The sequence below is a fragment of the Falco cherrug genome, chromosome 9, assembly GCF_023634085.1.
Source record: "Falco cherrug isolate bFalChe1 chromosome 9, bFalChe1.pri, whole genome shotgun sequence".
Taxonomy (NCBI): Eukaryota; Metazoa; Chordata; class Aves; order Falconiformes; family Falconidae; genus Falco; species Falco cherrug.
The window spans coordinates 38,726,544-38,738,913 of record NC_073705.1 but is presented as its reverse complement, the minus strand read 5'-3'; the positions used below and the strand labels follow the sequence as shown (position 1 = coordinate 38,738,913).

Sequence of the window (12,370 nt, the reverse complement as noted above, 5' to 3'; positions counted from 1 at the left end):
AAGGGTGACAGTGTAGCCTGAGCATGTCCCTGTCAAGTGTACCCTTTTTCTTTTCACTTTTGTGTTTTCCTTCACTACCACATACTTCCACCAACTCCACCTGTGCAGCTGTTAAGTTTCCTGTCTATGTAGCACTTTTTTTGAAGAAAGACTTATTTTTTGTCACACTATTTTTTTTTTTAAGTTTGTTGTTTCTGTTACACTTTTTTTCTTTTTGTTTATTTGTTGCATTGCTCTGGAAATTTGGAGACCAAGCATGATTAGTAGTTTTAGGTGCATATTCCACATATATATAAGGAGATACTCCTTTTCATAGAGACTTTTGTATAACCTCACACTAAAACATTTGAAATGCCAAGTGTACAGAGTAACATTTGAGTTTTAGCGAAAATAAGTTTAATATTCATATATAAGGAAGAAGGAATTAGGCAGTGATGTTAGGAGCAGCGTTCAAATGTCCAGCTCTAAAGTGCTGTCATCTTGCTGGTGATAGGAGGCTTGGCCAAGCCAGGGAGGCTTTGGAGTGTGACTGAGAGAGAGGACAGATTGCTCAGCAAAACATAGCACCATGTAGGTGAATCCTGGAGAGCCTCCTCTTTGAGCTCAGGGCCCCTTTGAGTCTGTGCACAACTGGCCATAATTATTCGTGGCTGTTTGCTGGGACTGTTGGGTCAGAGCTGTGGTGTACAGTAACCTGTAGTCACCTCTGTGAAGCGTTGTGATATTACACTTTTACACGCTGTGGGGGTGGGAAAATGCAGGGAAGTTATCAGACAGAAATGCTCCGTCCTCATCCCTTAGAGTATTTTGGATTTTGGGGGCAATCTGTAGTGTACCAGGAAACTTGAAAACCTGTTTTCTTTCTTTTTAGGGTATCCTTCTCAATTGGACAAAAGGCTTCAAAGCTACAGACTGCGAGGGAGAAGATGTGGTGTATTTGCTTAGAGAAGGAATTAAAAGAAGAGAGGTGATGTTTCCTCTGGTTTTGTTTTCTTTTTCTCCTCCTGCTTCTCCATCCCCTCCAGGCTTGACAGACCTCATAGGTCAGGCTGGTTCCCTCTCACAGCATGTGTGTGCATTGAGGGCACGGGCTGTGCCTCCTGTCGTGCACAGAAAGTATGTGCCTTGCAGCAGGTCCAGGTATAGCAACCCCTGCTGCCGTGTGGCTGTGACATGTAGCCTGACCACCATGTAGAATGCTCTAGAGGGTGCACAGTGGAAATGGGAGAGTTCAGCCACCAAACCAAGACTGCTACTCAAAATGAGCTACATAGGGATTTTGTTTCATTGCTTGGTTTTTGTTTGTTTTTGTTTTACCTGGAGGCTTCTAACTTGCTAAATTTGGCAGAACTTTTCAAGGCTTCTTTCAAACCCTGTGGCAATTCTCACTGCATCAGAGCATGGAGAAAACCAGAGTTCTCAATACAATGATTGTAGGAATGCACCTCAGTGCACCCTAAATGACAGTTCTTCCCCCTCCCAACCCTTGATCTTGAAAAAGCCTCAAGCAACTTCACCAAAACTTTCTAGGAAGGGGAAAAAATAGCCCGAGGAGAGCATTAATTTTGAAGTTTTTTATCAGTAAGTGAAAAAAAGGCTATAAAAACTTTTGCTACTGGATTTGTTACTGTGCTGCTGTAACACAGAATGGCGATAGCCTTCTACCATGTGCCTATATACAAGATCTGTACCTAAACATGCCTAAATCAAAGAGAACAGCCAGAAATATACTTTTTTCTGAAGACAGTTTATTGTAGGTAGACAGTGCGAGGAGTCTTAGCTTAGTTACCTGCTGGTAGATTAAGTTCCTATTTTTGTATGTGTAAAATCGGGCTGGCACTTTCAGTTGTTTGTTTCCAGTGTGTTCTGACAGCATCCCTTTTGGTGTGCTTCTGTCGTGTTCCCTTTGGTATGAGGGGTTGCCCCAAACCCAGAGTTCTCACGGTTGTATTGCTCTCTTCCAAAGGAGTTTGACTTGGATGTGGTGGCTGTGGTGAATGATACGGTGGGCACAATGATGACTTGTGCTTACGAAGACCCAAACTGTGAAATCGGACTCATTGTGGGTATGTGTTAGAGCTGCTTTTTGGGGGGATGTTTTTATTAAACAGCACGTCGAGACATCTGTCTGTATTTTGGTGGAGACATCCCTGTGGTGAACTGAAAATACAGCTAGGGTGTCCAGGCATGAAAGGTTTTGAGATTCACAGCTGTCTCTTCACAAGTAAGCTGCGTGAAGGAGTTCAGAGCAAAATTCAGCAGTCAGCTTAGTTCTGTTTATGATCAGCTGAGATAAGCACAGGCTGTAACGCTGAACAAATCCCGCCTGTTTTATCTAGAGAAGGGCACTGTGCTGCTTGTGAAGTGAGCAAACATGGGCTCAGGTAGCCTCACCAACTCCTGGAGTGTCTGTAGTTTAGCCTGTAAGAGTTTCCCTGAACACCCTGGTTCAGGTAGCCCACAGCTTCCCTGGAGCATGTGGTCTCTCAGAATAAACTTGTGAAGCACAGCCACAATTCCCAAATGGCACGTGATGGAAAGCTCTGATAGACAAAGTGCTGTGACTGACAGCTCCCTTCCCAGCAGCGAGACAGCTGAAATAATTCCACAGGCGACTGCCGATGCCTTTGCAAATGTCACGCTTGGGGTGCCTGAGGCACCAGGCAGTGTGAGTTCCCAAAGCTCTCCAGAGAAATGAGTTTTCCTTGGGAGAAAAGGGGATGAGGCACCTGCAAGCTGTAAGAACGCATTCAGTTGCGAGGTGGCTTGTAGGAAAATAAAATGCCACCAATTTCTCCTCCAGACAGTTGGAAGATGTCCAGGATGAGTCAGCACAGTGCGGTGTGGGTAGGAAGCTTGTCTGCGCAGCTCCATCAGTGTCAGTGGCGTGTTTTCAGGGACAGAGTTCCCTGCGGGAAGGACAGCATGTCCTTGGGGTGCCAAGAGCACCCTCTGAGGACCGTCTGCTGCATCCCTGCCAGATATGCTCCCTGCCAGCCTGTCTGTGTGCAGAGCAGGGGGTCGGCGGTGGCCTGGGTACGTCTGGGATAATGAGAGTGAAAGGTCTGGGATAATGAAAGCAAAAGCCCCGGGGCTCCAACAGCTCCCTCTGCCCTGCCTGAGTTGCCTTGGCTGGGTTGACGGTGCTTGCCAAGGAGCCTGCACAGCCAGCAGTCATCCTGCTCTTGCCAGTGCAGGGAGCTGGATGAACTTTCCCGCTGTTGCTTGGCAGGGAAAAATATTCTTGCAAGGGCAAGTTCATGTCATGCTGGCGCCCTGTCTCTGCCCAGTGCCACCTCTCCTGCCCAGAAGAGCAGAGGCTTTGTCTCCGTTGCTGAATACTTTGGAAACTGCCACCGATGAAACCAGGTCTCTGCTTTTCATCTGCTGGCAACAGGAGATCATCTAAAAGCCTGTCAGTCCAACAGCCTGTATTTAACAGGTATCCACATATTCAGGCAGCCCTTACTTAGCTTGTTCTGGATGATGAGGCTTCGTGTCGGGATGTGGGCCAGCACTGATGGTCCACAACTGGGTTGGGTTAGGTTTGGTCCTGCAGACCGGGTCTTGGTCTGCCAGCCCAGACTTTCCCCCCAGACCCTGTGCTGTGGCTCCGCTTTCGTGCAGCAGGGGAATACTGTGGGAGGATCTATTTTTGCTCAGACTTTATTGTTATAGTACCCTAAAAAAATTGCAAAGGAAAACAGACTTGCTGATGTAATTGATGCAGAACCTGTGGTGCAGGGTTACATAAAAGTTTGGTAGGCAACTTCAAGAAAACTTTTGCCCTGGGTAGCAGCAAAAGCTGCCTCTGAAACAAAGCTAATGAAGCTTTGCTCCCTAATGCCTCTGGATACATAGAGCACTCTGTAATTTCCATGCTACTTTGGATCCCCTTTAAGCAGAATCAGATATGGCATCATTTCAACATGGAAGTAACCTTCCTGCCAGAGAAACTATTCAAGCAATTTGAATCAGAAAAAAACCTAGCAAGAGCTAAAAATTACCCTGCAATTAGCTGTTAAAACCCCTGGGGTTTTATTTGCCTGATGCCTCAGAACTTGCTGAGGTTTTCAGTTAGGGCAATTTTTCTCCTAAATTTTGTGGGTCTGTGGGCTTTGTGGAAGGTGGTTCCTAACTTCAAAATCTAGCTAGTTGCTTGCTGGGGTTTTGTGTTCAGAACACATGAGTGTTGGTGTGCCACAAGTGCCACGCTGCTGCTCCTCCCTGTAGCATGGGACTCCCAGCCCAGCTGACCTGGCTGAGCCTCTTCTCTGAGCCACCGCAGCAGTAATATTATTGAATAGTGGGGGTTTTTGTGATGTTTCAAATGATGGGTTGACTTCATGATTCAGAAAAAGCACATTCAAGATCCCCCAGAAGGTTTGTCAGGGCTGTCATGCTTGTTCTAGGTTGTTTTGTTCCAGACAAAGAGTAATTTCAGTATTTTCTTCTTTCAGGAACTGGCAGCAATGCCTGTTACATGGAGGAGATGAGAAACATAGAGATGGTGGACGGTGAGCAAGGACGGATGTGCGTGAACACAGAGTGGGGAGCGTTCGGGGATAATGGATGCCTGGATGATATCAGGACAATATATGACAAAGCAGTTGATGACTATTCACTAAATGCTGGAAAGCAAAGGTACTGTGCGATAAATGGTGTGCTAAGTATAAGCCAGGCTGCCTTAAACGTTTTTGAGAGAGAATTGGATTCTCCCAGTTGGAGAAGGGAGAGGTTGAGAGTGGAAACTGACTGCAGACCTGCTATCCTGTGGGATCTCCCTCTCCTGTGCTTTTCCTGGTTGCTGCTATTTTGCAGCTTATTTGCTGCCGTGGGACTGCAGCAGGCTTTTTGGTGAGAACTTGAGAGTCTTGAAAATTACCGAGACATCCTTTTTCTCATCCTGTGTTGTACTGAAGGGGATTAAGATGGATTGTCATTCTTTTGCCCTTGGTCTCAATTTAATTTCTTTTAGCTGTACTGTCTGTGTAGAGGGCTCTGTCTTTAGAAATCATCAGCCTAGACCAGCTGGCATGGCATGGCTGGAGCTTGGAGCTGCTCACTGGAGAGTGGTCAGGAGCTTTCTAGCAGTTGCAGCCAGTTCTTACTTCAGGCAATTTTCTGGATGAAATATGTCATGTTAGAGGACCTCCCTTTCTTGGCCTTGGAGGTTGGTCCCCTTTTGAGGGTCCAGCACTTGTCTGGGCAAGGGCTTCCCCAACCCCTTCAAGAAAGGGCAGACAAGGAGGTGTACCCAGTACCGATAAAACTGGGCTGAAACTGCTTGCGTGCCCAGGCTACAATTTTTCATAATTTCTCTGCAGCTATGCTTTGATGCCAGGAGCTTTTAAAAAGATTTTGTGACTACAGTAAATCTGCCTGAAAACCTGGGGGATGCAGACAAGTTGGCAGGTCCCCTGGGAAGCTCTTTAGAAGTTACAGCTCAAATGGATACGGAGAGGCAGATGCTGAGCGAGCCTGACGCAGCAGCAGAGTTGGCATGGAGTACGCAGCCAGAGGCAGTAGCGGAGACTGCCAGTGGGAATGATTTACTCCAGAGAGAGAGTTAGGCACTCAAGAGGGGGAACACTTGCTGGGTACAAGCCTGAGAGAGCTCATAGTATTAAATGGACTGTGTGGCCTGCTTCCAGCAGGATGGCATGCTGCGCTCTGCTCAATCCAGGGCGGAAACTCTGTTTTAGAGCTTCAGGAGGTGAAATAAAGGATGCATCGCTGAATGCACTTTTCATGGAATGGAAAAGTGTTCAGTTCTCATTGGTAAGGGCACAGCTCGCAGACGCCAAAATGATCCCTTCAGACCAGAATGATGCTGGAAGTGAAGGAGTGCAAAGCAGACTCCTGCCCTCCTCAGCACATGGTTGCTCTGTGCCAAGCATCACTTGTGGACCACTCCTTGTCATGTGCAATGAGGGGGTCTGCAGGTGGAAGAGATTCCCTCTCTCTAGCCTGGGGGCAGGCCTGCAAGTGGGAAACCTGGGTCCTGTGTGCAGCAGAGCGGGGTCAAGAAGGGTTCAAGACAGCTTGGTTTGTCCATGTGTTTTTTGGATGACTGGTTCCCTGCTGGAAACCAGCTGCTGGAATTAACTGAAAAGCATAAACCAACCTTGGACCCCCAGCTTGCTAGTTTTTTTTTAGGTTTTAGGTCAGTAATTTTACAGATCCTGCAAATGTGCTGGACATACCTTTTCACGTATTTTATCTTTCACAGGGTTTTTTGCAGCACAGGACTCCCTTAAAAATGCTGTGCTCACAGTGGCCGTACTTTGTGGGTTTCCTGTAATTTTGCTGCATGGAGCCACTGAGCTTTTCTGTTGAAGGTCTCAGCCATGCTTCAAGAGGGCTCCCAGATGTTGTGCAGTGAAGACAAGTTTTCTCTGGGGTCCACTCAGGGCTGTCACTGCGGGATGCACAGCAAATTTGGCTTTCATCTGGGCACTGTTCTGCTCTGGGGAGACAGGTTTTCATTTCTTCCATCTGGGAGAAATACCAGCTGTCATTAATAACAGCCTGTCTGCGGGAACATGGTAGTGAGGAATAGATGGAAGTGTTTGTAGATGGGCTCACAAGCCTTCCCACTGAGTTTTTTATGCTTTTTCTTGCCCGGTTTTTCTAGTAAATGGCCATTCTGTGAAAATGGGGTTCCATATTTCAGGTCCCCGGTGTGCACAGGCTGGACACCTGGCTGATAATGTACCTGTGATGCTGCCTTTGCAAACATGAGCAGTGTCCCTCTGAGCTGTGCTGCTGTCTTCCGCTGCAGGTATGAGAAAATGATCAGCGGGATGTACCTGGGGGAAATAGTCCGCAATATTTTGATTGACTTCACCAAGCGGGGGTTCCTGTTCAGAGGCCAGATTTCAGAGACACTGAAGACCAGACATATCTTTGAAACCAAGTTCCTTTCTCAGATTGAGAGGTAAGAGCACCGCATGAGAGGCTGTTTAGGGTGAAATCATGTGGTAACACTCATCGGGTGACACTGCCAGAGGGGAGGGACAGCTGGAGAACATCCCTTGGTTCTTCAGAGATAATTTGGGTTTCAGTAAGAGCCTGTGCATGTGCAGAAGGACTCTTTGCAGCATCATCTAAATTTCTAGCAATGCTCACTGCTAAGTCATGGAAAAGGCCAGCAAGGATTCCCCTGCTGTATCATTGTATTTGCCTGCTTGGAAATCAAGCCATTTTCCTGTCCCCCTTGTGTGTCTAGCTGTAATTGTTGAACTGAATGAACACTAGCTGAATGAGCATTATTTAGTGGATGTTTTTCTGTCTTTATTGCTCAGACTCTGTATTTCAAAGCAATCTCAATGCCTGTTGAGTCTTTATGGGGGTGAAACCCTCAAGCTGGTGATTAAAAATACTTTCCTCACATGCCCTTTGGTAAGAAAAGGGGAGGCAATGCAAAGCTGGGCTCAGAGCCTCCCTTGCTGCCTGTGCCCCCTCTCCTGCACTGTGGCATGGTGCTGGAGTGAACGAATTTGCATTCCCCAAGGTCTCTTGTGCTGGCAGGAAAGGCTGCTGCCTGGTGTGGGTGCATAGGGCAGCCGTCAGCGCAGTGGGGTTTGTGGCAGTGGCGTGACTGAGAGAAACCTTTAATTGAATGCCATGCTCTTCTGCTTCTGCAGTGACAGGTTAGCCTTGCTGCAGGTGCGAGCCATCCTCCAGCAGCTGGGGCTCAACAGCACCTGTGATGACAGTATCATTGTCAAGACTGTGTGCGGAGCGGTGTCAAGGCGAGCAGCTCAGTTGTGCGGTGCCGGAATGGCTGCAGTTGTAGATAAAATTAGGGAGAACAGAGGATTAGAGCACCTGGAGATAACGGTTGGTGTGGATGGGACTCTGTACAAACTACATCCACAGTGAGTATTCACCTTCTCAGCATTTGTTTGCCTGCGATCTGTAACGCCTTCCTTGTACATCCTTTCTCTTGACACACCAAACTGGTGTCTCTTACTTGCTAGGATAAGAGCCAGGGAAAAGAAGTCTTAATCAGGGGTGGTCAGGGCTTTCTAAAGGGCAACGAGAGGATCAAGAAGGACTTGTGAAGGATTCTTGGGGCAGTGACAGACTGAAGGGAAAGCAGCTTGCCAAACAAGTTGGAGACTGCACAGCAAGGGAAGGATCTCTCGACTATGCAATGACAGGGCAGTGCTGAAGTGCCTGGTGCCTCTTTAGAGGATGTTTCTGTTCTGTGTGCAGAGAAGATCAGCTGCTGCGAAGCCATGGCAGGCAAGGGCAGGAGTCTAAAAGAACTGGCAGCAGCAGGAGGAGATGACTAGTGCCCATTTCTGGTGTGCATGGGGGGAGATGGGTGGGAAGGAGACATCTGTACGTGGCCTCTTCTTTCCCCTTTGCTGTGGTACCAGCAATCTGGGTTACCTCCTCGGCAGCAGAGAGGCAGAGGTGGGCTGCAAGTGCTTTTTGCCTTTAACTCCCACTGCTCCCAGCCTTCAAATCCATCCAGGTTTCCAGCATTTTAGTTATTACCCCGGTGAAACAGGGAGCACCGCAAAGGCCCATGGCAGTGCTGCACTCTGCAGGTGCTGCGGGACCTCCCTCACCCACTGCCATTGTTCCCTTTTGCAGCTTTTCAAGGATCATGCACCAAACAGTCAAAGATCTGGCACCCAACTGCGACGTGACCTTCCTGCTGTCAGAGGACGGCAGCGGGAAAGGGGCAGCGCTCATCACAGCTGTGGGATGCAGGCTTCGCGATGCCGAGCAGAACTGAACTCCACAGTCCTGGCCCCGATTCTGTCTTGTGAGCACTTTCTCATAAAGCAGCGACTGCATAGTCAGAACTGGTAAAAACCCAGAACTCACTGCTTTATCGGGGAAAAAAAAAAATACAACTAATGACATAAAAAATAGGATACAAGATAGAATGTGTGCTGTTAATAATATCTCCTGTTTTCTGGACCCCAATCTGCATGTTTCTTATTCACCATGTTGGTACCTTCCCCATCTGTAGGTCATGGAAAAATCAGTCTATAATTTCTGCAGCTGTCAAAAATTGGTTGTTGTCTGACATGAAATTGCCCCCAAGTGATGTGCGTTGAGAGCTACCGTTGCATCGTACCAAATATGTTCTTTGCAGCATCCCTGTTAAGCACACCGCCAGCACACTGACCACCAGACCTGGGTGTTGATGCTTTTAGTGAAGGGGAAGCAACAGTTCCCTCCTGCATATCTACCTGCTGTTGTTCCGTCTAAAGAGGTTGTGAAAACATTATGGTGTGTCAGCACTGTGCACGCACGTAACTCTATAGTGGGACTTGACAATGCGACTGACTTGCTTCTTTGACGCTTGTTTTGTCATAGTAAAACGCCCTTGTCCCACAGATCTGGTTCCACTGGTATTTCCCATCGCTTCTGTGAATAGTGTTGTGTTACTGGGCGAAATCTGTCACGTTTTGGCAAGAAATCCCTAAAAAATAAAACAAAGTCATTGGTGATTGGGGTAATCCAAATCTCCAGTCCTGGGAAATCAGTAGATCTATGGTCCCTACACGGGCTGTGCTGTATTCTTCTGTTTAAGAGTTCTTATAAAAAGTATTTTCTATCTTGTTAGTGTAGATCAGGGCGCTGCAGCTGCCCTTCTACTGAATCCGCAGCTAGGCAGCGTCACTCGGGTGTGTATACTTCTGTCTCTTGCCTTAAATGGGTATTTGCTTCCACACAAAGCTTTAACCTTTAATACTGTTAAGCAGCCACTCAAAACACAAACACTCAGCTACAGTTAGTGAACAGAAAGGTATAGGAGGGTTTGGTTTTCATCTTGCCTTTGAGGACCCGGGTGCATAAACTAAACAAACCACAAAGCCAAAATCGGACTCAGCTTATTCCAAGGACTAAAGCAACAATGAAGATCATATACACTTGGTGTATCCTGTCCTCTGTCGAGTCGATGCCATTATTATATTTGCATACCAGTTGCATTACTTAAATTGAGAAGCAGTTAGGAAAGCAAATGTTGAATGACATTTGCAAGTCGTGCTACTTTCTGCAAAGAGGGAGACCACACAATAGTCCTTAATTCCCGCTCTTCTACCAAAAATGAGTTTGAGATGTCTGCATGATTTTCCCTGCTGCCTTTTCCTGCAGAAAGTAGATGGAAATTTGCAGGCTATTCCTCTTTGTCTTCGTTCCACTCCCTAAGATTTGGATTGCCCTACCTATCAATAACATTTCAATATGCATTATGGTGCACTGTGAGTGAATGTTGTAAAGTAACGTGAGTCACAAACAGTCATTACAGCTTTAAGTGTGTGTCTACCTGAAAAATTGCATGCCTGACTGGTTTTGCAAAGGTAGAGAGTCTTTTTACTTTGCACACTAGTAGCTCTGATACTAGTGTTACGTGATACTTGTGAAAATATTAAACTTTTTTGATGTGCGTTAACTGGTGTTTAGTGGTTCTTTCTGGAAGAGGTTCTGTTGACTGGTGGCTTAGTGCTTTGGGAAGAGCTATTGTGTAGGGAGAGCTGCAACCTAATCCCAGTGGTGCCTGCGTTTTGTGTGTGTGTTTTTATTCCCGGGCATTCGGGGTCAGATTCAAACAGGGTGGATTTCACCCAGGTCCCCATGCCTCGTAGTTCAGCAGAGGCACAGAGCTGACAACGCCCAAATCTTAGGGGGCCTGTAGCTTGTTTGGGTGCATCTCATGCCCTGCCTAATGCAGGGGTATCTGCAGTGCAGGAGTACCTCAGCCCACTGCACCACAGCCGATGTGATTCTATTAGGCTTTGCCAGATACACAGTGATGGATACGTTACAGTCGCTGTCTCCCCACAGAAGTCTGATGCATGTCAGAGCCTGTAAGCTCCCTGTGTGCACAGGGTTAACGTTTGCAGAATCACAGTATCAGGTGCTCACACCCCACTGGTTTGCAAGTCCTGTGTTGGAGTTGTATACGAAAGCCCCTTTTGCTTGCATTAAAGTTGTAGTTCTCCAATAACCCATGTTACGTTACAGCTTGAATAGTCTCTGACATCCTTGATGTGCAGCTATGACCCCAAGTAGAAGAAGGTGAGAAACTTTTTGGGCACAGGGGACACATTGCATTTTAATTGCTTGAAGATTTGCAATTCTTATGCCTGCCCATCGGCAGTGCTGTAGGGGTGGTGTGAGCTGTGCCTGGGGACCTGGGTTTGGAGCTCTTCAGCATCTGAGGGCTAGGCTCAGTGCAGGATAGAGGATGAATGAGAAGTGGAAGTTAAACTTGGTCTCAGGGTGACTGTGAATTTTGGAGGTGCTGGCATAGGTCGTTTTGTTTATTGGATCCAGCTCTTAACAAATAGGGAGTGAGTTTGTGTTTCTAACAGTGCAACTTTTCCTACTGTGGACCATAGGTGATGTACTCGATAAGACACAGCAGTTCTTTTCTGACGGGAGACCTGGTGGGATTTCCATTTTCAGATTACTTCTTACCCCTAGGAAACTGTTCCAAGTGAATCACAAGCTCTAACTGTCCGAAGAAATGTCTCCAATGTTATCCAAGCAATGACTGAATGTCTTACTTAAAGCTTTTAGGCTTGGTGAATAAAATCATAGTCCTCTTAATTGTTAAGCTGTAATTACTGCAATATGAACACAAAAATCTTATATTTCCTGGGGAAAAGACCATTTGCATACCACTGTTGTAATGTCATCTGCTCCTTGCTCCTCTGGGGGTTCTCTCAGAAGCCTTTTGAATGGGTTTTAAAACAAGCAGACTTTGTTTTGTTTTGTTTTCTTAAGAAAATAGCAGAAGGCAAAATAAAGTGTTTCTGAACTTCTGAACCCCGTTCTGTGCTTTTTGTTCGTTCCTTTGCCATAAAAATGAGATTCTTCAAATGTTTTTCTTTACTGATTCTGTTGCTGCTTAGAGCACAAGTAACTGCAGAGGAGGGATTTATTGCTGACCTAGAGGTGTTTTACTGCTGTGTGGTATTTAATCATGTGTATATTTATATGAAGAATTGCATGTATTTACTATGGAGCACGGTGTTCCTTTTACCTTGTGTATCACAGGACATAATGCAGCCTGCCTTGGCGTGCCCTTTCTTCCAGTATCTCACAAGGGCTTAGAGCATCTCAGCTTTCTGAACTGTCGCTGTTTCTAGCGGACAAACTTCTCAAGATCTGCAGTGTGAGTCCTTCAGGGCATGGGGAGTTTCACTTGCAAACTGAAGAAATCATCCGCTGCTTTCTGTACCCGAGCAAGAGAGAGATGCCTTGAGCTGTCAGAAAATGTTGGTGCCTGTCAGGGACCGCCCAGGGGAGACGCTGCCAGCACACGTGTGACACTCAGGGTATTTGAAATAGGCTCTGCCTGGCTGTTACAGTGTGATGGGAAGATGGGATG

The 12,370-nt window shown here is 46.8% G+C and overlaps 1 protein-coding gene across 2 annotated transcripts in view; it reads left to right on the top strand.

The window, feature by feature from the left end:
- LOC102055063 (hexokinase-1) overlaps positions 1-11,805 on the top strand; it is a 46,897-nt gene extending 35,092 nt beyond the window's left edge. For both annotated transcript variants that reach the window (XM_005433439.3, XM_055720143.1), the window contains exons 13-18: positions 872-967; positions 1,967-2,066; positions 4,461-4,644; positions 6,785-6,940; positions 7,650-7,883; positions 8,611-11,805. In XM_005433439.3, coding sequence (XP_005433496.2) covers positions 872-967; positions 1,967-2,066; positions 4,461-4,644; positions 6,785-6,940; positions 7,650-7,883; positions 8,611-8,755 — 915 coding nt within the window. In that variant the 3' untranslated portion in view covers positions 8,756-11,805. The remainder of the gene's footprint in view (positions 1-871; positions 968-1,966; positions 2,067-4,460; positions 4,645-6,784; positions 6,941-7,649; positions 7,884-8,610) is intronic.
- The last annotated feature ends 565 nt before the right edge of the window (positions 11,806-12,370 follow it).